The following is a 25908-nucleotide window of genomic DNA, read 5'->3' as shown; positions in this document are numbered from 1 at the left end:
TGATTTGCATAGAATCTGTACTTTAAGAAGAGCCCTTAGACCAAGACTCACTATAAGCAAAAATATTTCTGACATTTTGTCTCTTATTGAAAACAAAATTACTCTCGACATTTTGCATCTCATTATTGAAGGGTACTTTTAGTCCACTTACTTGTTGATGCCGTCAAAATCTGCTCCTATGCCCACGTGGTCAATACCGGCCACCTGGCGTATATAATTGATGTGCTCTGAAATGGGACACGAGAAAGATGTGATGATGTACAGCAATGGTTTCTCAAATTATTTTTGGTACTGTAACCCCCCGGGGGCAGTGGTGTGATAGATCACTATGACCCTTGCCCCATGCCTCTTCAGTTATGTGAAGTTATAATATACAGGAAAGAGGAATATTGGAATACTTAATTTCTGATGCATTTTATATGTAAGAAATTCATTTTACTTTTAGTCAAGTCTTAAGAAATAAAGAGTTTTGGTTTTAGACATTATTCCTCTGACAGAAAATTAAAATTAAAGCTTTTTCATCTTATTACAAATTGGTATTGAAGCATTATTTCTTTGGTAATTATTATAAAATAAAAACATTATTGCATTATTAATGGGAAACGTGACATTGTTTGTCCTTGCTAAAATATCAGTGCGATGGTCTGTAGAAGAATTTTACTCCAAAGAACTATGACTTTTAGAAAGTACCTCGTAACCCCCAAGGAACGGCTTAATTAACCCCCCCCCGGGGGTAACTACCCCCAGTTTGAGAACCACAGGGCGCCTTCAGTGAGGTGCTTGAAAAGATATATGCTTGAAACATTTGTCCCTACAGGTAGTCCAGTTAATAGGTACTCCTCTAAGTACTCGAAATATATTATTTGATATTTTGTTATTCTTAGCAAAGTCCCGTTTTCTTTCTTACTAAAAGGAGATGTATTCAAAACTTTCCTTTTTTTTTCAGAAGGATAAGAGGATACCTTCAAGGAACTGAACCGCTGTTCCAGGATCTTTTGTACAATCTCATCATTGCGTCTCAGGTAAGTTAATATTTTCTTATTGCAGACATTTAAAATTTACCTCTTTGTTTTAGAAGGACAAGAACATATCTTCAAGGATTTAAATCGCTGTTCCAATAACTTTTGTATGATCAAACTCAGTGGTTCTCAACCAAGGGGGAATTGTGACCACAGATTGGCAGGCTCAAACTGGCTCTAGGACCACACAAAACAGTTTGCATCGGTCCGCACTACTGAGAAGTCCCTCTGGGCTTTCTCACCGATAGCTTGTGTGTTTGTGTCAGTATTTTGTTGCATATTTTTTGGAATGCTTCTTTTGAGGCAGACAATTTTGGAAAGGGGGGGGGGGATGACATTCTGACATATGGTGAAAGGGTTCGTGGGCCAAAAAAAGCTTGGGAACCACTGTGCCATTACATCTGAGGTGTGCTGATATTTCTATATTCAAACCATTTATTGTTTACCTATTTTTAGAAGGACAAGAAGATACCTTCAAAGAATTGAGTCACAGTTCCAGTATCTTGTCTTTAATCTAACCATTACATCTCAGGTCGTGGTTTTCATATCCAAAACATTTATTTACCTATTTTTAGGAGGACAAGAAGGTACCTTCAAAGAATTGAGAAAGTTCCAATATTTTGTCCTTAATCGCTAGATTTCAAGTGTGCTGTGTAAAACCAACCACGCGTTACAAAAAATGGATCTTTCCTAGATAGTGACCCCAAAGGGTTTTTGGGGGTCATTATCTAGGACTAATATTTCTTGGGGGTCATTATCTTTATGATATGCACAGTCTTTTGTTTATGTTTTTAAGGTAGTCTCCAACGGGCTTGTGCTAAACACGCCGCAAAGGTGGATACATACCGGGTTATAAAACCTTTGGGGGTCACTATCTAGGAAAAATCCCCAAAATTAGGGTCTACTTTTGGTGTTGATTTTAGACAGTATTTTTTTTCTTTTTGAAAGCTCTGCAATTGCTTACCTGCAACATTAGACACATTAGCTTGGTCGGAACAACTGATATGGTCAGCGAAGAAGCTCACCATGACAATACCTCGATTAAGTTTCTGAAAGAAGAGGAAAATGAAATGTTATTCTGTTCCTGTGATGGACAAAATAATTAAAGTCTCTTCAAAGACAACAGTTAATCTGTTGACTAGAAACCAGGCAATAGTGAAAGGATTGACCTTTCTCTTCAAATTTAGAAAATACACAGATATAAAAGATTTTGGAATTTGAGATCAAATAAAACACACAGACATATATATATATATATATATATATATATATATATATATATATATATATATATATATATATATATATATATATATATGTATTCGTATATATCTCAATTTCTCATTCACTATTTGCCTGAGGAGAGAGACAGTTTGGTCTCTGAAATATAGCCTTTATTTTCCACATTTTGCAGTTTCTGTGGGCTTCCTTAGATTTGATCTATATATATATATATATATATATATATATATATATATATATATATATATATATATATATATATATATATATATATATATATATATATATATATATATATATTTACTCTGTTGTCAAGGGATGAAGCTGCGAGCCCACTTCCATTGTAAATGTGAAAAATGTCTATGATTCTGATGCTGGAAAATATAAATTTCCTTTCATCAAATTCCCCATCGTTTATAAAATTCAATTTGCATTGCTATTTGAGGTATAAACGTCATTTACATACAAAATATGCATCATTTAAGAAGTAAGATTTTCAAATATATATATATATCTGTTATCAAAAAATGTTCAATTACCAATATATAATGTGCAATACATAAATAATCACAATCTATTATCTGTTATCACAAAAATTTTCTATTTCCAATATATAATTTGCAATGTTTAAATATTCACTTCTATTTCCAATATATAATTTGTAAAGTTTAAATATCCACATTTAAAAAAACCTTCATTTTCTTAATTTTTTAAATATCAGAATTTCAGTGGCCCAAAAGTTTGTCCTATTTTGACGTAGAAAAAAAATCTGGCAAGAATTCTTTCACTTTCGAGAGCCAAAAGTTTCCAGGGAAATGAAGGACCCTTGGGTTGGAGGTGGGGTCGTGGGAGGTTGTGGGAGGTTGTGGGGGGTTGGGAGGGGGTAAGTGGAGGGGGAGGGGGAGGTGCTGTCAGGCCTGGCCAGCTAAGCGTGAAAACAAATGGTGTGGTACTTTCAGGCATTATACTTGGGGCTCTGTCGCCGATGTGTTGTTTATGTGTGTGTGTGTGTGTGTGTGTGTTTGTGAGGGTCTCTCTCTCTCTCTCATTTCTTCCTAACTTTATCACTTTTCTCTCGCCTGTGGGGTGGAATATGAGGACCTTCTCTCTCTCTCTCTCTCTCTCTCTCTCTCTCTCTCTCTCTCTCTCTCTCTCTCTCTCTCTGTTGGTTGGAATGTGAGGACTTCTCTCTCTCTCTCTCTCTCTCTCTCTCTCTCTCTCTCTCTCTCTCTCTCCTGTTGGTTGGAATGTGAGTGAGGACCTCTCTCTCTCTCTCTCTCTCTCTCTCTCTCTCTCTCTCTCTCTCTCTCTCTCTCTCTCTCTCTACATCATCTTCATACTTCATACTCTTCCTCACACTATCACACTTCAATCCCCTCCTTCTCATACCTACTCATTCTCTCTCTCTCCATCTCCCTTTCACTACCCCAACCCCTCCTCCTAACACCTCCTCCTCTCCCTCGCAACACGCCCTCACACCTGATCCTCTTCCTGCGCCCAGGGCGGCAGCAGCAACAGCAACAGCAACAGCAACAGCAGCAGCAGCAGCTGTTAAAAAGGCAGGATGTTGGGTGTCACGCTGTTCACAAGGGCTATCACTTACTTCCCTCTCCTACTCATCTCGTCCTGTTTTGTGTTTTTTTTTTTTTCATTTTCTTAATTTCTCTTTCTTTGTTGTGTGGTGTTCTCTGCTTCCTGTTCGGTATTTGGGGAGGTTTGTTTATTCCTTGGTTTATTTGTTAATTTGTTTTTTGTTTGTGTTATTTATTTGTCAAGATTCGGAAATGGAAATGTTTAGTATTCGGCTGATTGATGAGGCGATTATAGATGAATTCGTGGGTGCCCGCAGGCACGCTTTTGTTTATGCACACACACACACAAACACACACACACACCTACCACACACACAACACACAACACACACACACACACACACACACACACACACACACACATATATATATATATATATATATATATATATATATATATATATATGTATATATGTATATAGAATGACAGAATAGATTACCCTCTGAAATGCAAGTCTGGAGGCTGAATACTTATGGCAAAATCTGCATAATATATTGCTAGTAAATTTTTCAGACCTGCTGGAACTTTCGATAAGTCCAGTCATTAAGGAAGATATAACCTCAAGATCGATGGGTGGAGTTTTGCAAGTTGAAATTAAAAGTATCCCGAGTACCTTGATGAGGATGGTAATTACCGTCTTTCCTGGGTTCTTGGTGGGGAATTTGTCTATAAAACGAGTGGATAATCGGTAATATTAACGTATAATGTTAGATTGAAAGTATTATATTGGAATTTTGAGAGAATTTAACACCAGTTGTAGTTTGAATTGTAACCATTCCCTCCGAAAAACGTCCAGTGAATCTCGACGGCTTTCACTAATCATGTTCAGGAAAAATATGCGTGTTTCACTACTAAGATGGACTATTTAGTGTTTATGAAAATAAAGTCAGTTTCATTGACCTCTCAGTTGCGGTCAGGGGTCAAATATCTGATTTCAGTGGTCGATAATAATAATAATAATAATAATAATAATAATAATAATAATAATAATAATAATAATAATAATAACAACGACATTTTGGCACGTAAAACAAATTAGAAAATTTTAGTCGAAACTAAATTTTATTTTCGTTCCCTTATCTCGACCTCCCATTCCTGCCTTCCATAATTTCCGTATCTATTCCCCTTCTTTATTTGTTGCGTTTTATCTATTTCCTTTTATCTGTTCTCTTCTTGTCTTGTGGAGACTCCGTCTCCTAATATTTTGTGTGAAGTTATGACGCCCCCGTTATTAATTTGGCCTCCGCTTGACACTCGCTGTCTCCTGCATGGAACTCTGGGAGTTTGCTTTCCCAATTTTTTATGGCCCACCCGGCGTTCTCTCGGCTGTTATTAAGAGGGCAAAGAGAGAGAGAGAGAGAGAGAGAGAGAGAGAGAGAGAGAGAGAGAGAGAGAGAGAGAGAGAGAGAGAGGGCTCTGTTTGTGGGCTTTCGTAGCCGAAAATGCTAAGTCTTGGACTTATAAAATCTGTAAAAAAACACAGATAAATTGGTGTTAAAGAGAGAGAGAGAGAGAGAGAGAGAGAGTGGAGAAAATATCAAAGGGCAAAGGCCTGGCAAAGCAAAGATATAAAGTTGGTGACTTGTGACGCTATTGTTGGCCCCCCCCAAAAAAAATTTGTTGAGTTCGAGATTGTAGTCTCTTTTCATTTGCTTATTTCTTTCCTTACTGGTTGATTGCCTTGTTTGTTTATTTCGCCCAGTAGGACAATTTTCAGTGTTTTTTGTGATACTTAATAAGGTAAACTTTGTGAAGTGAGGACTGTCGTAAGATACAAATGACGAATGAGATTTGTAGATAATGGGTAAAATATAATTATACCCTTCAATGAAAAATGGAGACTATTTAAACTATATTAGTGACTGTTTAAAACAATAAAAAATGTGAACCATTTCGACCATTCAGATTAATCATAAATAATACGATACCATTTGAAGATAATAGATGAAATAAAATTTTACCCTTCAATAAACAAGTAAAAAATGCCCCGGAGTTTCTTCGGCGCAATCGAGTTTTCTGTACAGCCGCTACAGCGTATAATCAAGGCCACCGAAAAAGATTTATCTTTCGGCGGTCTCGGTATAATGCTTTATGAGCCGCGGCCCATGAGACTTTAACCACGGCCAGGTGGTGGTTTATCCTATATCGTTGCCAGAAGCATGATTATGGCTAAATTTAACCTTAAATAAAATTAAAACTACAGAGGCTAGAGGGCTGCAATTTGGTATGTTTGATGACTGGAGGGTGGATGATCGACATACCAATTTGCAGCCCTCTAGCCTCAGTAGTTTTTAAGATCTGAGGGCGGACGGGCGGACAAATAGCCATCTCTATAATAGCTTTCATTTAAAGAACTCTAAAAAGGACCCATTTCTCGCCTCCTAACTATTGGCCAATTCCGGAAGACACCTTTTCAAACCCCTACACCTGGAAAGCCCCATCCCCTCCCACCCCCGCCACACCCACAAAAGTTACTCCTGGCAGTTCCAGGAGGCCAAACTCTGGAAGAAACAGTTCCAGACCCTTCCAGACTCGGAATGGGAAGCGGTCCCTTAAGGGCGCTGAAGGGGCTGGAAGATTTTCATAACTTTTCTTATGGGCGTCTCCAGACTCGCAATCTGGGAGGAATGGAAGTCTAAATGGGCGTTTGAATATCATTATTAAGTTTTAATTGGACTTTTTTTTTTTTTTTATTTTTCTTTATTAGCTTGTGTTATGTAATATATTCTATTGTATTTTCCCCTCAGTATATATATGTATGTATATATGTATGTATATGCAGTATATTTTTATATATATACATTTACATATATGAATGTATATACATATATTTGTGTGTGTATGTAACTTTTGTCAACCTCAATTCCCTCTTAACTCCTCGATTTCTTCACATTTTGGAAACACTTGCCACTACTAAGCCCAGATCCAAATTGAGAAAAAATGAAGATATTCTGATGCCCGGCCGAGATTCGATCTCGGGTCCGGGGTATCAGAACGAGGTCATGATAATCACCTGATTATAAGCATTTTGCCCTTAGTGAAGGTCAGATCCAGAAGAAATACCACTCTACAACACTTCTGGTTTTCATCAAGTTTTTGTCATGAAGTCGCTAGCCCCATACCTTTCATAATAGCCTGCCCTAATTCCATGCTTAGGAAAATTGGGACTCTTAATGGAACACAGAAGAAAGGCGGGTAGTCATCGAGGGGTAAATTACTGACTCACATCGGACTTGAACCCGGGTCTTTCAGTCGAAAGGCAAGGGCACTGCCAACTGAACCACACAAGTCATAAGAGAAGTTTGATCCTAAGTACCACTGCACCTAAGGCAACTGCCTAGCATACAAACTATTTTATCAGTGTCTGACCTTAGATTAGTATAGAGGGGGTCCTTTAAAAGCCCTTCTTACTTGTTTGAGGACATTGAAAGGCAAAGGGCGCTGCCAACTAAACCACACAACTCATAAAAGAAGTTGGAACCTAAGTACCACTGTACCTAAGGCTTTCACCTGGGCAGGCTAACTGCCTGGCATGGAAACCATTTTATCAAGTGTCTGACCTTAGAGGGATCCTTTAAAAAGTCCTTACCACTTGTTTGAGGACACCGAAAGGCAAAGGCCGCTACCAACCGAACCACACAAGTCATAAAAGAAGTTGAAACCTAAGTACCACTGTACCTAAGGCAGTTGCCTAACATGCAGATTATTTTATCAAGTGTCTGACTTTAGATGCCCTGAGGGGGTCCTTTAAAAAGTCCTTACCACTTGTTTGAGGACATCGTCTGGCACGTTGCGGGGATTATCACAAAGGGCTCTGGCAGACGAGTGGGAGAAGATGATGGGAGCTTTGGTGGCCTCCAGAGTGTCTCGCATCGTCTGCGTCGAGACGTGGGAGAGGTCGACCATCATCCCCAGGCGGTTCATCTCCTGCACCACTTTCTGCGGGGAGGGAGAAGAAGGGGGGTTAGGGAGTGAGTGAGTGTGGGGGTGAGTGGACTTTCTGTAGGGGTGGGAGAGAGAGAGAGAGAGAGAGAGTGTATCAGGGATTGTACTTTCTGAATGGGAGGGAGAAAAAGGGGATTAGGGAGTGAGTGAGTTTGGGAGTGAGTGGACTTTCTTTGAGAGAGAGAGAGAGAGAGAGAGAGAAGTGAGTCAGTGAGCGGACTCTGTATGGGAGAAAGAAAGAGAGAGAGAGTGACTGTACTTTCTGTAGGGGGTGGAAGAGAGAGAGAGAGACAGTGACTGTACTTTCTGTATGGGAGGAAGAAAAAGGGGATTAGGATTGAGTGAGTGTGAATTCTTTCGTCTACGTTAAGAGATCAAGAAAAGACCAAAGTTATTTGGAGACTGACTGTTTTTGACTCCATTTCCTCAAAAGAGGGACGTGAACTTTCCGTAGAGAGAGAGAGAGAGAGAGAGAGAGAGAGAGAGAGAGAGAGAGAGAGAGAGAGAGAGAGAGAGAGAGACTTCAATCAAAGTTACCTGGGCACCAACTGTTTTGACCAAAACTAATCAGAGGGACGTGGACCTTAGGACGTATTTGAAAAATTAATATGGGTCCACGGTTCCAGAATGAAATATGAAAGAAGAGGGGGATTGATACTAAGAAGAATGAGTATATATCCTCTGTTCCTCTTAACAAAGAGTCAAGAGGACAAAGAGTCATTTTCCGTTCAACTAAAAGGAGAAAGGGTTACACAAGAAGTGTCTGTAAAAATTTCAAAATATTCATCCATATATTAAGGAGACTGACCATCTGATTTCTGTGGAGATTTGAAATGAAGAATTAATGAATAAAATCTTATTTTTCTTGCATTCTAAAGTAAGAAATAAAAAAAAAATACCAGGATAAAAAAAGACATCTTAAAGGATATTTATAAACAGCTGGAGACTGAGAATTATTTTAAAGATACTTATCAGTTTATAGATTTTAAAAGCCTATAGAAAACGAGCACCAAAGTATATAAGAAGAATTGGAGGGGACACTAAAGTACGGAAGTGTTGTTTGATAGATTTATATTTGTATAAATAATATATGGCATCATTCTTGTTTCTAATGGAATGAGAGGATTAAGAAGAGAAGATAAATGAGGTGTTGATAGGGGTAATTAAATAGGAACGGAGGAATGAGTTCATGAATGAAAAAAGTGGCATGTTCTTAAAATTAGTTAATATTCATATTTTCTATTCATAAGTCGTATTTACAAACCACCAGTGAAAAGATATTGCAAATATTCATAAAAAAATTCTTTGAAGGAAAAATAACCATTTTTTTTTTTTTTTTGTAAATTCTACAGATATTTGTAAATAACAGCAGATGTTTATATGTGTTGGGAATCATGAAATAGAGGTGAAAAAAAAATGATATAAGAAGTTTTCAGTCAATATCTATTAAGTAAAATATTAAAGATAAAAAAATGCTGACTAATATACGCAAGAGTTACTCTCTATGAATATTTACAAATGGATTAAATGACTATTTGGGGATGTTAATTAATTAGATGTTATTAAGGGCATTCAAAATATGGAAATAAATATGTTATGTCACATACCTTCCCAAAATCTGTTAGCCCAGTAGGACTTAAGCTATTTCCTTTAGACTCTACAACAGAGGAAGTCGCCCTGAAAAACAAATCAATAATAATAATAATAATAATAATAATAATAATAATAATAATAATAATAATAATAATAATCTTATTGCTAATGAAAGATCTATATTGTCAGTCAATGAAATCTATGAAACATCTTGTGGTAACTTAAATTGGAGCTGAAAGTAAATCTCCGCAACCGATATCGTTACAGCCAATGGCAGGTGCTCGTTGTGGGCTCCAGCCAATCACAGTCATCCTCTGTGATATCAGCTGCCGAATTTTACCGTCAGCTCCAAAAGAATGTAATATAATCCTAATCATATGTCAATTTTAGATTGAGAAGAGGGTCACTTATAAAATACTGATGAATTTGTTGTTGATGCTTAATCTAATTACTGAAGTTTATTGTCTGAATATTTATTTATACAAAAGTGTCTTAGATAGTGGACTCTGTATCAACAGACATATTGTTTGAAATGATGACAGGTTGAATGATAATAAAAAAAATTGGTTAATGAAATATATATTGTAGCTTTATGACTGACTGAAGGATTTAACTTGCGTAATATTAATTTAATTTTCCTCAAAAGCTGAACACGCTCTCTCTCTCTCTCTCTCTCTCTCTCTCTCTCTCTCTCTCTCTCTCTCTCTTCTTCGCTTAACCAAGGTATGTGTTTGCGTACGTATACAGTAGAGAAAGAGAGAGAGAGAGAGAGAGAGAGAGAGAGAGAGAGAGAGAGAGAGAGAGAGAGAGAGAGAGAGCGCACCAGCCATATTGTCGAAAGTTTGGAGAACCGGCAAAATTGCCTTGACAACAATTTGCACCAGAACAAATGATGACGTCACCATATTCCAGATTCCAGGAATCGGCTCTGGAATTGCAGATCTCATGCATCCTCCTTTGTTCTGGAATTATTGATCTAAAGTGTAGTGTGGTGTCTGGGCTGGAGTGCATTGGAAGAGGCTGCCCAGAGCTAATTGGGATAAATCCTCTTATTTTCCAATTTTTTTCTCTGTGCATTACCTTGGAGTATATAGCCCTTCTATTTATGTATAATTAGCTTGTTATTGATAGCCTGTATGTGAAATATACATAGATAATATATATATATATATATATATAATATATATATATATTATATATATATATATATACAAACATATGTATTATATGTGCACTAATATTTTGTCTATACATATTAAATCATAATTCTGGGGTAAGGGAAAAAATGTGAAAGCTGATAAGAATATTTAGTACATATTAAATCATAATTCTGGGGTAAAGGAAAAAATGTGAAATCTGATAAGAATATTAAGGCAAAAACGTTATCATTATAGAAATTATAAAAAAAATGTCCTAAGGGTGGTTTGTTCATGTGGGGAGAATGGGAGACAAAGTGTTGGCTGGATGGATTAGGAGTTTTTAATTTATACATACATATGTATAAATAAATAAATAAATATGTACAGTATATATATATATATATATATATATATATATATATATATATATATATATATATATATAAACAAGCTTCCATAATCTTGTTTTCTTGATTAAGTTCTCGACCTTTTTAATCCCCAAAATAATTATCTTTCTATCTTTATCCTCCGTGTCCCGTTCATCATCCCCTGTGATTGATGAGTTGACGTTGCAATATCAAGGGTCAGTGCGTCGACACTTCTTTCAAGTTCATAGTGATCTTTGTCTGGTATTAATGAGACTGTCAGGTTCTCAGAGATCTTAAGAAGAGATTTGGTAATTAATTAGAATCAGTTATATATATATATATATATATATATATATATATATATATATATATATATATATATGTGTGTGTGTGTGTGTGTGTGTGTATGTATGTATGTATGTATAAATGAATATACAGAATGAACATGCATTTGAATGACCCTCTAGACGGTACGTAACGTCTCTCTGAATGTGGCTTATCGTTTCGACCAATATTTGTTCACACTCGATTAATATAATAATAATAATAATAATAATAATAATAATAATAATAATAATAATAATAATAATAATAATAATAATAATAATAATAATAATAATTTTACAAATAATAATATTAATAATCTTATTAAATAATGATAATAATAATGATAATAATAATAATAAATTTACAAATAATAATATTAACAATACTTATCAAATAATAATAATAATAATAATAAATGTATAAATAATTATATGAACAATACTTATCAAATAATAATAATAATAATAATAATAATAATAATAATAATAATAAATGTATAAATAATTATATTAACAATACTTATCAAATAATAATAATAATAATAATAATAATAATAATAATAATAATAATAATAAAAGAAAATATGGCATCTCACCATGGGGTATTGCAGGCGTGGGTGAGGGTGAGGTACCTGACGCCCAATTCGTACATCATACGTAGCGTGCCCAGGCTATTGCTAATGCCATGCCCACCCTCGATGGCTATAAGGCTGGCAATTTTGCCCTTTTTGAAGACCGTCGTAATATCTGGAGGAAGACAGATTAGATTTTTAGGATGAGAGAAACATTACTAAAAGATCTGTGTGGGCATTCTGGTGGGTGGGTATTGGGTTTGGGGAGAAGCATTACTTTTGTATGTATAGAATAAAAATATAGAAATAAAACTCCGTGATGGAGAAAGATTCAGAAAAATGTATAAGAATGCTATTCAACAAAATATAAGGCAAAAAAAACTAGTAGTAAAATATTACCAGTACTAGGGAAAGAAATTCAAAATATTTCGACATTGCTTAAGATACTGTGTGAAAACTGTTATTATTTTTAAATATATTGAAATGTGACAGATGTATAAAATGGTAATTTCAAAGATTTGGTTGAGAGAGAGAGAGAGAGAGAGAGAGAGAGAGAGAGAGAGAGAGAGAGAGAGAGAGAGAGAATATTTGAGTAACAATATTGTTTATAGATATCAAAGTACACCATTATTATGATTAATAACATCCACTAAGTATCTATCACTCAAATCATATTTGTATCTAATTTCTCATGCAACTAAAGAATTCAGGCTTTGATAAACTAAAACAAAAACGTCTAAATATTTTCGAAATACAGAAAGAATATTGAATCCCTGACTCTATTTTGATGTAGAATCTCAGCGTGTCCTAACTTATTCTACAAATGTATTCCGTCTCAAGTTTCTGCTGTTATTTCGAGAAGAAAGCTATGTATTTACGCATTGTATTAATCTGAACATCAGCAGTGATTTCAGGCAAAACAGATATACATTACATTTCTCATCTCAGCTTCAGCAAGGATTTCAGGCGCACATCTGAAAGAATACAGGTCCAATCGTCCCAAAATTCCTGTATTAATTACCGCTTCTGTCGTGGGTGTACAAAGCTAATGACACTCGCTCTCCCTTGGCGAATGCGATGGTAATTCTCCTCTCCGTGTATCTGGACAATTCTCTTCCCCCTTCTGCCATTATCTGTTTTCTTGCTTTGTCTCTCCACGACGTAATTCCTCTTTCTCTCTTTCTCTCCTTCCCTATCTCTCTTCCCGCTACCCCTCGCCGTGTCCAGTTACCAATAATTCATTTACTTTCTCTCCCAGTTCCCCGGTTATTGTCTTTCATTAGATTCCCTTCCTCTTTCTGGCCAGCCATTTCCTCTGTGGGCGTCTTCTTCCTTCTTCTTCTTCTTCTTCTTCTTCTTCTTCTTCTTCTTCTTCGCTGGGATAGAGCAGAACCAGGAACAAGTGTGAGTAACTGAGAGAGAGGGGGAAATTTTATTCAAAGGTTTAACAGTTATTGTCGTAGGTACTGTTTTGGTTTGTCAGGTTATGTTTAACCAGCTTTATTTTTCTTTTTCTTCTTCTTCTTCTTCTTCTTCTTCTTCTTCTTCTTCTTCTTCTTCTTCTTCTTCTTCCTCGCTGGGATATAACAGAGCCATGGACAAGAGTGAGTGATTGAGAGAGAGAGGGAAACATTATTCAAAGTCGTGACAGATATTGTAGCTACTGTTCGGGTTTTCCAGCATAACTGACCTTTCTTCTTCTTCTTCTTCTTCTTTTTTCTTCTTCTTCTTCTTCTTCTTCTTCTTCTTCGCGAGACCACGCCATTTAAACCTGACTGTTACATAGTTCTTTTATTTATCAAATAAAATAGAGTTTAATTGCTTATCAATTTGTATATCCAGCCTTAGGCTTGCAAGAAATGTTTTTTCTCTGATAAATAACCATATTTTTTCTACAGGTATTTCTTTAGACAGTACTCTCGAGAGTTCTGTAATTGCTCTCTCTCTCTCTCTCTCTCTCTCTCTCTCTCTCTCTCTCTCTCTCTCTCTCTCTCTCTCTCTCCAGTCAAGAGGGTTTCTGTAGAAATGACTTTCGAAAATGAACTTTCCACTCTCTCTCTCTCTCTCTCTCTCTCTCTCTCTCTCTCTCTCTCTCTCTCTCTCTCTCTCTCTCTGCCCAATTAAAGGATCCTCTCTGCCCATCCTTCTCCCAGCAGGATGTTTGTCCTCTCCTACGTACGTCTCCTTGATACATTCCTGCAGGATTTAGCCCTTCCTGCATACATCTGGGGCTAATGCTTCCAGCTTCCTCCTCGCTCGCGTTATTTTTCCTCCGCGTATATTTTCGTCATAACTCTCTCTCTGCTTCCTTCCTCACGCCATTTAATTTTCCCTAGTTTTCCTGGGGCGTTTAGGTGTCGGGGGGAGGGAGGGGTGGGCGTCCGTCAGTGTCAGTGGATTTTATTTTCCCACCGTTGGAATGAGCGTTCTTGTTTTCCAGTCTCTCATCGACTGTCCGTTTCTGATATTTTCTCAAATATCTTTCAAACTAATAATAATAATAATAAAATAATAATAATAATAATAATAATAATAAGAAGAAGAAGAAGAAGAAGAAGATTTTTGGTAATATAGTGCATTGTCAAATAGTGTTAGTTAAGGCTTTTACTCATGAATTTTGAAGAAAACTTCGCATGAGTCAGCAGGACTAATCTACGCAATCGAACGTCCGCTATCCCCCATAGATAGGAAAGTGGGGGGCTGGAGATGGGGAGGACAGAAAAGTGGGGTGAGGAGGGAAGGGGGGAGGGAGGGACTGGATTGTGATAAAAGACGTTCGAGTGCATAGCTTGGCAACACCATGTAAGTCAAGAGTAAACGCCTGAACTAAAACCATTTGACAATGAACTCTATTACCAAAAATGAGCGGGGGGTGTCTTGTACGCTGTGTCAAAGTACCAATTCGATCGAATAATTAGTTCGAAAGATATTTGAGAAAAACGAGGACTAGCTGACCCTGAAATGGATAGTAGATGTTTTGGCAGGGGGGAGGGGGTACAGACATGTCATTTTCTTCTTCTTCTTCTTCTTCTTCTTCTTCTTCTTCTTCTTATTATTATTATTATTATTATTATTATTATTATTATTATTATTATTATTATTATTATTATTATTAGATTATTCAGGAACAATCCCACCAAAGGGGCCACTGACTTGAAATTCAAGCTTCTAAAGAATATTAAGGTGTTCATTAGGAAGGAATAAGAGGAAGTAAAGTGAAATACAGAAACAAGAGATCCCATTTATAAAAAAAAATAAATAGATAAAAGATAACAAATAATAAAATACAATAACAGTATTAGGGTAGTAATGCATTGGACCTTCGCTTGAACTCTGAAGTTCTAATTGCACGGCGTCCTCTGTTCATTAAACACGAAAGATTCTTCTACAACAAATCACTTGCAGTGGTTTTGTAAATTTCTTACCAAGCATTTTGATACTATCTTTTCATCTGCATTTATTAATTAATTATTTTTTTGCATTTTGATACTTTTTTTATCTATTTATAATAATAATAATTTTTGGTAATAATAATAATAATAATAATAATAATAATAATAATAATAATAATAATCTTTGGAAGCTTGAATTTCAAGTCAGTGGCCCCTTTGGTGGGCTTGTTCCATATGAATAAGGTTCATCTCCAGAATAATAATAATAATAATAATAATAATAATAATAATAATAATAATAATAATAATAATAATAATAATAATAATAATAATAATAATATCTACATTGGACTCAAAATATTCCTTGAAACCTAATTTATTTTTAAGCCTTAAAAGAAACCGTGTTAAAAGCCTTTACCATCTCAAAATAAACGCCCCCCTAAAGTCTTTGTTTACTGCTATATTTCCGTAAATTTTAACCAGACCTTAATTCTTGAATATATGACCGCTAGGAGAACAAGGCAGTCTTGAATTAACCAGGCCCTAAGGGCTGTAAATTAGCTGTAGAAAATATTCCTTGGCAACTGGGCATCTTGTGCCTAAAGAGATTGGATTATAGGTTAAAAAAAAATTTGATTCATGGGACTACCACTTTTATAAGCCTGTTCATGAGTTTTTCTATTAATTATTATTATATTCTTTCTTTGTTTAGCATTCGTTCTCAATTTACTGTCTAAATAAGATTCGTTCTTTCCATTGTTTTTTATAAGATTTATCGTAAATTTACTCATTTCTTTACCAAAAAGCTGTTATATAGCATATGATTTCTTTATTTGATACAGCCCATTTTATATTTTCTTTCCAAAACAAATTCATTTTATTCTGTTTGCTTTCTCAAACATCACTTATATTTATTTTATCTCAAAACATCGTTTTTATCTTTCTATTTACTTCCAAAGCAATGTTGTTTTTCCTGCACTGTCCTCCCAAAACAATATTGTTTTCCTTGCAATTTACTGTCATAAAAATGTTTATCCTCTAATTTCTTACCAAAACAGTGGTGCTTAGCCTCAAGTCTCTTTACAAAACAATGTTGTGTAGCTTCCAATTTCTTTCCAAAACAATGTTGTTTATCTTCTAAATGTCCTTTCGAAGACAGTGTTTTTCCTGCAGTTTATTTCCAAAACAATGTTGTTTAACCTCCAATTGTATATCTCCCAATTTCTTTCCAAAGCATTGTTGTTTATCCTCCACTTGTTTATCTCCCAATTTCTTCCCAAGACAGTGTTGTTTATCCTCCAGTTTCTTGCCAAAACAAAATGTTTATCTTGCAATATCTTTCCAAAAGAATTTGTTTATCTTGCAATATCTTTCCAGAACTGTTTTATTTTGCAATATCTTCCCAAAACTATATGTTTATCATGCAACATCTTTCCAAAACAATTATATGTATCTTGCAATATCTTGCCAAAACAGTTTGTTTTATCTTGCAATATCTTTCCAAAACTATATATTTATCTTGCAATATCTCCAAATATATATATTTATCTTGCAATACCTTTCCAAATCTATATATTTATCTTGCAATGTCTTTCCAAATCTATATATTTATCTTGCAATATCTTTCCAAATTTATATATTTATCTTGCAACATCTTTCCAAATCTATATATTTATCTTGCAATATCTGTCCAAATCTATACATTTATCTTGCAATATCTTTCCAAATCTATACATTTATCTTCAAATATCTATCCAAATCTATACATTTATCTTCAAATATCTTTCCAAATCTGTATAATTGTCTTGCAATATCTTTCCAAATCTGTTTATCATTTAAATCCTTGCAATATCTTTCCAAATCCTATATATCATTATCCAAAATCTTGCAAATTTTCCAGATCTATATATTATCTTGAAGATATTCCAAAATATAGATCATTATCCAAATCTTGCAAACATCTGTCCAAATCAAATCTTATCCAATTTATCTTTATATTCAAATCTTCAATTTATTTATCCAAATCTGTATATTTTCTCTAAACAAAGATATTCCAGTTTAATCTTGCAATCCAAATTATCTTTATCCAAATCTATATATTATCTCTAAACAGAAGATATTCTTTCAAATTTATCATTATCCAAATCTGTATATTTTCTCTAAACAGAAGATATTCATCTTCAATTTATCATTATCCAAATCTGTATATTTATCTTGCAGAAGATATTCCTTCAATTTATCATTATCCAAATCTGTATATTTTCTCTAAACAGAAGATATTCTTATTCCACACGAATCCTCAATTTATCATTATCCAAATTTATATTTTCTCTAAACAGAAGATATTCCAGACAAATCCTCAACATTATCCAAATCTTGCCTCTAAACAGAAGATATTCCACACGAATCCTCAATTTATCATTATCCAAATCTGTATTTCTCTAAACAGAAGATATTCCAGACGAATCCTCAATTTATCATTATCCAAATCTTTATATTTTCTCTAAACAGAAGATATTCCAGACATCCTCAATTTATCATTTCCAAATCTGTATATTTTCTCTTATTCCACACGAATCCTCAATTTATCATTATCCAAATCTGTATTTTTCTCTAAACAGAAGATATTCCACACCCTCAATTTATCAAAATCCAAATCTCATATTTTCTAAACAGAAGATATTCATTATCCAAATTTCCAAATCTCTATATTATCTCTCTAAACAGAAGATATTCCAGACATCTCAATTTATCATTATCCAAATCTGTATATTTTCTCTAAACAGAAGATATTCCAGACGAATCCTCAATTTATCATTATCCAAATCTGAATTTTCTCTAAACAGAAGATATTCCAAATGTGAATCTCAATTTATCATTATCCAAATCTGTATATTTTCTTTTCTCTCTTTAAATCTAGAATTCATCTTATTTTGTCTCAAATCTGATATTTATCTCAATTTATCATTATCCAAATCTCTCTAAACAGAAGATATTCCAAACGAATCCTCAATTTATCATTATCCAAATCTGTATATTTTCTCTAAACAGAAGATATTCAGACGAATCCTCAATTTATCTTATCCAAATCTGTATTTTCTCTAAACAGAAGATATCTCAAATCTCAATTTATCATTATCCAAATCTTTTTCTCTAAACAGAAGATATTCAACGAATCCTCAATTTATCATTATCCAAATCTTTATATTTCTCTAAACAGAAGATATTCCAGACGAATCTCAATTTATCATTATCCAAATCTGTATATTTATCTTACAGAAGATATTCCAAACTGATTCCTCAATTTATCATTATCCAAATCTTTATATTTTCTCTAAACAGAAGATATTCCAGACCACCCAATTTATCATTATCCAAATCTGTATATTTTCTGAAGATATTCATCCTCCTCAGTTTATCATTATCCAAATCTGTATATTTTCTAAACAGAAGATATTCCAAAATCTCAATTTATCCTTATCCAAATCTGAAGGATTTCATTTGATGGTTCCTTTGCGTCCTCTGTTTGCTCATTTCCTTGGGATATCCTTCTTTGTGTCTTTCCCTCGCTTCTGGGAGTTTTTTTTCCAGTTCGTTCGTTTAATATTTGATTGATATTTTGTCGCATCATTTTATGATTTAAATAGTAGGGCTACCTTTCCCGGCAGTGATTTAAATAACGTGATTTCAATAACAATGATTTAAGTAACTTGATTTCAATAACAATGATTTAAACAGCTTGATTTCAATAATATTATTTAAACTGATTTAAATAACATGATTTAAAAAAACAATGATTTGGATAACATGGTTTCAATAACAGTGATTTAAATAACGTTGATTTTAATAACAATGATTTAAATAACATGATTTCAGTAACAATGATTTAAGTAAAATTTTTTAAATGACATGATTTAAATAACAATGATTTAATTAACATTATTTAAATAATGATTTCAATAACATTACTTCAGTAACAATGATTTAAATGACATTATTTAAATAACAGTGATTTAAATAACTATTTAAATAACATTATTTCAGTAACAGTAATTTAAATAACTTGATTTAAATAATTTAAAGATTTAAATAACATTGTTTTAAATGACATGATTTAAACAACACTATTTCAATAACAATGATTTAAATAACACTATTTAAATGACATGATTTAAATAACATTATTTAAATAAATCAATGATTTAAATAACACCATTTAAAATGACAATGATTTAAATAACATTATCAAAGGTATTTGTATGTTATAAATGCCTTTGTTTATTTGTTTATAATGTATATATTTGTATATTTATATATATATATATATATATATATATATATATATATATATATATATATATATATATATACATTACTTCTTCTGCTTCTCATTCTTCCCAATCTTCTCGTGGTCTTTCACGCATTCACTACTTCCAATATCTTCGTATCGTCTAAACCTCCATTTATTTGATATTATTCTTTTTCATTTCATTTTTACTCAGACCAAAACAAAAGAGAGAGAAAAAACGATATATTAATGAAATCTCACGTCTTGGCTTTTCACCTCTCTCTCTCTCTCTCTCTCTCTCTCTCTCTCTCTCTCTCTCTCTCTCTCTCTCTCTCTCTCTCTCTCAGGCCTCCCCTGTCTCTTCCCTGTCAGCGCTCTAATTCCTGTTGGAATCCGTTTTAATTGTTTTTCCACTGCCTCGTCTCTCTGTCGCGACAGGGAAGCCTTTTCCGCGAATTAGGAATCTCTCTCTCTCTCTCTCTCTCTCTCTCTCTCTCTCTCTCTCTCTCTCTCTCTCTCTCTCTCTCTCTCTCTGTTTTTTACCATTTACAAACAAATATATTTAATTATTGATACTGTATTACGAACCCTTCTCTCTCTCTCTCTCTCTCTCTCTCTCTCTCTCTCTCTCTCTCTCTCTCTCTTTTACCATTTACAAACAAATGTATTTAATTATTGATACTGTATTACAGAACCTCTCTCTCTCTCTCTCTCTCTCTCAATCTCTCTCTCTCTCTCTCTCTCTCTCAATTGAAAACATAAAATAAATTTATTTTTATTTAATGGTTTGTTACGAACTCTCTCTCTCTCTCTCTCTCTCTCTCTCTCTCTCTCTCTCTCTCTCTCTCTCTCTCTCTCTCTTCTCTCTTCCCCCAATATTTTCATTTCATACAAATAATTCCCCTCATCCTTATAATATGAAATATGAAATATGAATAAATTATATTTGTCCCTTTGTGGTTCAAGACAATGAAATAAACGAATGAGTAAAATAAAAAGATAATAATGAATAAATATATAATTGATAATTAATAATTAATTCGTCACCTGTCTGTAATTCTGGTTCTGTATGTGATCGTTTTTCTGTCTGATTTGTTATCAGATGACAGACGGTTTTAACAGACTTTTTTTCGTCTGTCCGTTAAGAAATGCCTCCCAATTCTGTTTTTTTATCTATCTTTAATTGCGTTTCTGTCAGATTTATTATTAACAGACATTGTTCTTCCAGACATTTTCCGTCTGTCTGTTTAGAAATACCGTCCAATTTTGTCTGTCATCTTTCTGTTATTTTATTTCTGTCTGATTTGTTATTAACAGACAAATTGTTCTTCCAGACATTTTTTGTCTGTTTAGAAATACCGTCCAATTCTATTTCTTATCTGTCTTGCTGTCTGTTAATTCATCTGTGTCTCATCTCTCTCACTGTCTGTTAATCCTTCTGTCTCTCATTCTATCATCATGTCTATTAATCCCCCCATCTGTCATCCTAATCCTAATCCCTGTCTAATGTAATTCTGAATCATAATATTTATGTCATTTCATATCTTGTCAAATGTTAACCCATTGAATTCACCGACACACATAGTTTTGTTAATGACAACTTATTACTTAATTACTTTTTAATTGTGATCCGTCAAATATGGGAGATAAACCTCATAATATCTCACTTTAAATTAAAACAAGTTTTTCATATGACAGGTTTTAATATTGTTTTTTTATTTTTTTTCATCCGAGGAATGTGGTTTATATAAACCGCCGTCTTTTTATTTTTCTGTCTAGAGAGTTTATTTATTTATTTCTATTTAGTAATTTATTTACTCATTTAATTATTTTATTTATTCGATGGTGTTCAACCACGAAAGAATAAACTCAATTTATATATGTTGCAAGTTTGACCAATAAGGAGAAGGTAATTTATTTACGTGAGATAAAAGTATACGTAGGAAACCACGAGAGAGAGAGAGAGAGAGAGAGAGAGAGAGAGAGAAGCAGCAGCATTCATTAATTTCCGCCATGATTCATGAGAAGAGACATTCTCTGTTGGCCAGGATTTATTTCGTGTCCAGTTGCGCTTCCGCCCCCCCTGAGGGGAAGACAGATCACTTTTGGGAGGGATTCTAATGGATTTACATAAAGAGGAGGCGTTAATCCCCACGCCATTTAATGGGGGAGTAATCTCCCCCTCCCCTTCCCCTCCCCAAAACACTTCCCCTTTGAAAGGGCAAATGTTGCTTTAGTTGTTCCCTTGTTCTGATGTTTGTGACTTTGTTTGTGTATGTGCGTGTGTGTGTATGTATGTATGTATGTCAGTATGGAAAACTGATTATTGTCCTTTAAAAGGAATAAAGGTAATAAAGACTAATGCATTTTCATAAAATTAAATAACAATATTTGAACGGATTTGTTATTTAATGAAAACTAGTAAAAAAATGCGCCGAAGTTCCTTCGGCGCGATCGAGTTTTCCGTACAGCCGCTATGATCAAGGCCACCGAAAATAGATCTATCTTTCGGTGGTCTCGGTTTATTGCTGTATGAGCCGCGGCCCATGAAACTAAACCACGGCCCGGGGGTGGCCTTTCTATATCGTTGCCAGACGCACAATCATGGCTAACTTTAACCTTAAATAAAATAAAAACTACTGAGGTTAGAGGGCTGCAATTTGGTATATTTGATGACTGGAGGGTGGATGATCAACATACCAATTTGCAGCCCTCTAGCCCCAGTAGTTTTTACGATGTGAGGGCGGACAGAAAAAGTGCGGACAGAATAAAGTGCGGACAGAGAAAAGTGTGGACAGAAAAGTGCAGATGGACAGACAAAACCGGCGCAATAGTTTCCTTTTACAGAAAGCTAAAAAGGGCATTCGATTGCAAATGAAAATTGCATATGCTCGTCCCTACGAAGCCTTAAATCCCAATTGAAGAACAAATGAAGAAACCTCAACTTCCTGTGGTTGGACTCGAACCATTGTTTGACGAGTCAGAATGAGGTTGAACTAAATTGTTTAGCAATGAAGAATATGAGTCTATTTCAAATTTAGATATTTCTCTAATGGTGGGTCATTTATTACTTTTTAAGGCTATTTAAGGCTGAAATATTTATGTTGAATCTACTGGTCACTTTCATTAGATATATAAGTATTCGTAAAAGCCACATTTGGCAATTTGTATGAACAAATGCATCTGAATTCTGTGAAGACACCTAGAAGTTAAGACGCCATTCTGGGCTTTCCAAGCCACACCCTCATGTGTATCCCTTGTACATATGTGCTGCCTCGCTATCAGTATTTATTTTCTAGCACCGTGGTATGTTCCCCGAGATGCAATCATAATTCCTCCCATTACCCAAGTGCCCTCCCGGAAGCCTGGTGGCATCACCAGCCCATCCAATAAATTTATTAAGGGCCCCAACGAGGTCCCCAAGGGCCGATATTTCACTCGCTACCCCGGGCCAGTGGGCCTTCTTTACTTTCTGCTCGTTCCTTTGGGGCCAACTCTCTCTCTCTCTCTCAGTCTCTCTCCCTCACTTTCTGGGACACCACCCCTCCTTCCACCACTCCCTAAAAAGCCTCTGGACAACCCCGAACTCCTTCCTCGGCCCCTCTAGAGCCAAAAAAGTATCTAGGGCCAAAAAAGCATCTAGTTTCATGATAAAGTGTAGACGAAATCGGATCCCACGTCTTAAGAGACCTCTGCCTCCCTTTCTGGTCTCGAGACGTCATGCGGGAGTGTTTCATCTTCCTCCTGATTTCTGGTGGGAAGCGTGGCATTGTTTTTGTTTACGCGGGTACCTCTTCTTCTTCTTCTTTTTTCTTAGCTGCTTCTGTTGGCAGTGGTGTCAGAGAGCATCAGGGAGGGTTTTGATCGCTGGTTGGAAGGTTGTCACGATTTTCTTAATGTTATTATTGTTGTTATGGGTGCAGCTGTTGTGTTTGTTGTTACTGAGTAATTAGATTACTAGTCAGACTGTTGTGATTTTGACTTACAACATGACAGTGGTTGTATTTTGTGGATGTTGTTTGTAACTCTTCTGATTTTCATTTTGTCAACATCTGTACCATAATTTTTCAATATATTTTAGTTACGTATAACTTGAAATCACAACTTTAGCCTCCTAAAAATTATGCCTGTGAGATAATTACTTAAACCAACGAAAATAATGGCAAAATTAAGAAATTATATTGATTATATTGCCAAAATGAAGCCTATAACGTTTGTATGATTGTGTCAGCAGTAAAATATTGTCTGTTATGTTGGTATAATGACTTATAATGTTTTAAAGATCTTGGCAACAGTGAGGGATTGCCAACTGTATTGCTATAATGAATGAGTTAAGTATTTGCAATATTTTCATATCAGCAACAAGAAATTTAATGTCTTGTTGTTTAAAATATTTGTATTAACTTTCTAAGAGATTTCCCATGGAATTGTAACAATGAAATCATTAATTTTTGCAAGATCTTCATGGTTATTTAAAAGGCATTCGTGTTAAAAACAGGAAATTTAACGTCTTGTTCTTTAAAGTGTTTGTTTGACTGAAACGTTTGTATTAACCTTCAAAGAGACTTCCCATTGAATTGCAACAATGAAGACATTAGTTTTTGCAAGATCTTGTCGACAGTAAGAAACTTAAAGTCTTGTTATTAAACGTGACAACAATGTTTTGTTTTACATCTCAAAAGCACGACTGCATCCCTTTGCAAGCAGAGAGACACGCAGGCAATCCCCAGAAAAAAAAAAGAAAAAAAACACACGTAAAAGTGACGTGAATTCCTCGGGACATGTCCAGTTAAGTGGACCGCGTCCTTGCCCCTCGGAAACTAAATAATACCTGGGAAGAGGGTTGGGGGGGGGGGGGGCTGCACCAATAAGCCAGGCATTTTATAGCCGGCGTCTTCATGGCAGAAGAAGAAAATTGCCGGCGAAGAACGAGGCAACATTCTGCTTTTATTGCCTTTCTCTAACTTTATTTGTAAAGTGAGAGCACTTCTAAGTGACCTGGCCTCTGCTTCTTCTGCTGCTACTGCTGGTGGTTCTGCTTCTGCTGGATGGCTGGTGGTAGGCATGCATGTTCCCCTGGTCTTATTTTTTAGTGGGTGGGCCAATCTTTCTTCGCCATTTTTGCCTTTATGCCTGTTCTGTTGCCTGACTTATTTTATTTTTTGTGCTTTTGCTGTTTCCTATGTGAGTTTCTTCAGTAGCTCGGGTAGAGGTTATAGCCCAGGCCCGAAGGAGAAAAATAAAAGAAAGGAATGATTGAGGATTGAAGAGCTTCAGCCACAAAGGCAATGACATGCACTCCACTGACTCTTTAAAAGAGGAAGGTTATAATAAGTCACTGTGGAACTACAACATGAAAAGTTCCAAAGCTTGCAGTAGAAGAAACGTTCGCTTAACCTCATACACCTTAGAGGATTACTGCTTTCCACATTGCAGAGATGCTGTTTGGTAGTTATGTATGATTACTGAGACTGGACGAAATTTTCTACTTGAGCTCAGTAGAGCAGTGACTGGCGTAATAGGTGTAGAAAAGTGCGCGACGGGGAAGCTACCTGGCTAGGTTAGGTTAGACTGTGGGTTGAAAAGTTAGTCTAGGAGTATCTGGCAACTATACAGTGCCTAGGAAGTGTTTCTAGCTTTTAAACTAATTTCCCAACTAATTTTGGTGCTACAAGCCAAGATAAATATTAGCAAAGCTTCTAGGCAACCTTTCTCTCTAGTAATAAAAACAAAACCAAGATAAATAGGACAGATTCCTAGCGACAGACGCAGAAACTAACCGCTGGAAGTAAACGGCAACTCCTCCGGCGCGTTGCCAACTTACCTTCGGAATTCGTAACAAGTTCTAAGTATTGATTGTATTTTCTAAGCACCCGCTTTATTAGGTCTATCTGCTCCAACGTCAGTTGAACGGAGTTCAGGTACTGTGAGTCACAGGGCGTGTAGGCGACCCAGAACTGAAGGAAGAAAAGAGAGGTTGATCAGTTTAGGTTTTATGCCAAAAAAACACGATTTTTTTCATACTGTTTACTTGGGGTACCGCAAGGTAGTACACTTGTTCCTATAAGTGGGATGCAATTGTGATATTATATAGATTATACAGTCAGTTTTGAAGGAAGAAAATAGAGAAGTTAGTTAAGGTTTTACGTCAAAAACATGATTTTTTCCCCACTATTTACTGGGGGTGCCCCAAGGTAGTATACTTGTTCCTAGAAGTGAGATAAGTATACCTTAGTTTTACCAGACCACTGAGCAACTCATAAAAATTATACCATCAATTTTGACGGGACAGGTACACCACAAGTATGATCATTTACATACAAACCTTCTCTAATAACGTAATAGGTATGTAGTGATCGTTAGAAAAATATAAATATACATGAAGCGATTGTTTAACATACAGTAAAAACTCTACTGATTAATTATAAATG

The 25908-nt window shown here is 35.0% G+C and overlaps 1 protein-coding gene across 1 annotated transcript in view; it reads right to left on the bottom strand.

Moving 5' to 3' along the window:
- The window catches only part of LOC136856423 (dipeptidase 1-like), a 295422-nt gene that overhangs the window by 4441 nt on the left and 265073 nt on the right, over positions 1-25908 (bottom strand). Inside the window, exons 5-10 of the mRNA XM_067134286.1 lie at positions 25302-25434; positions 11822-11972; positions 9407-9476; positions 7617-7793; positions 1984-2068; positions 152-227 (exon numbers count right to left, since the gene is read on the bottom strand). Of these exons, the coding sequence (XP_066990387.1) occupies positions 152-227; positions 1984-2068; positions 7617-7793; positions 9407-9476; positions 11822-11972; positions 25302-25434 (692 nt within the window). The remainder of the gene's footprint in view (positions 1-151; positions 228-1983; positions 2069-7616; positions 7794-9406; positions 9477-11821; positions 11973-25301; positions 25435-25908) is intronic.

The sequence above is a fragment of the Macrobrachium rosenbergii genome, chromosome 35, assembly GCF_040412425.1.
Source record: "Macrobrachium rosenbergii isolate ZJJX-2024 chromosome 35, ASM4041242v1, whole genome shotgun sequence".
NCBI lineage: Eukaryota > Metazoa > Arthropoda > Malacostraca > Decapoda > Palaemonidae > Macrobrachium > Macrobrachium rosenbergii.
This window is presented reverse-complemented; position numbering and strand designations above follow the sequence as displayed.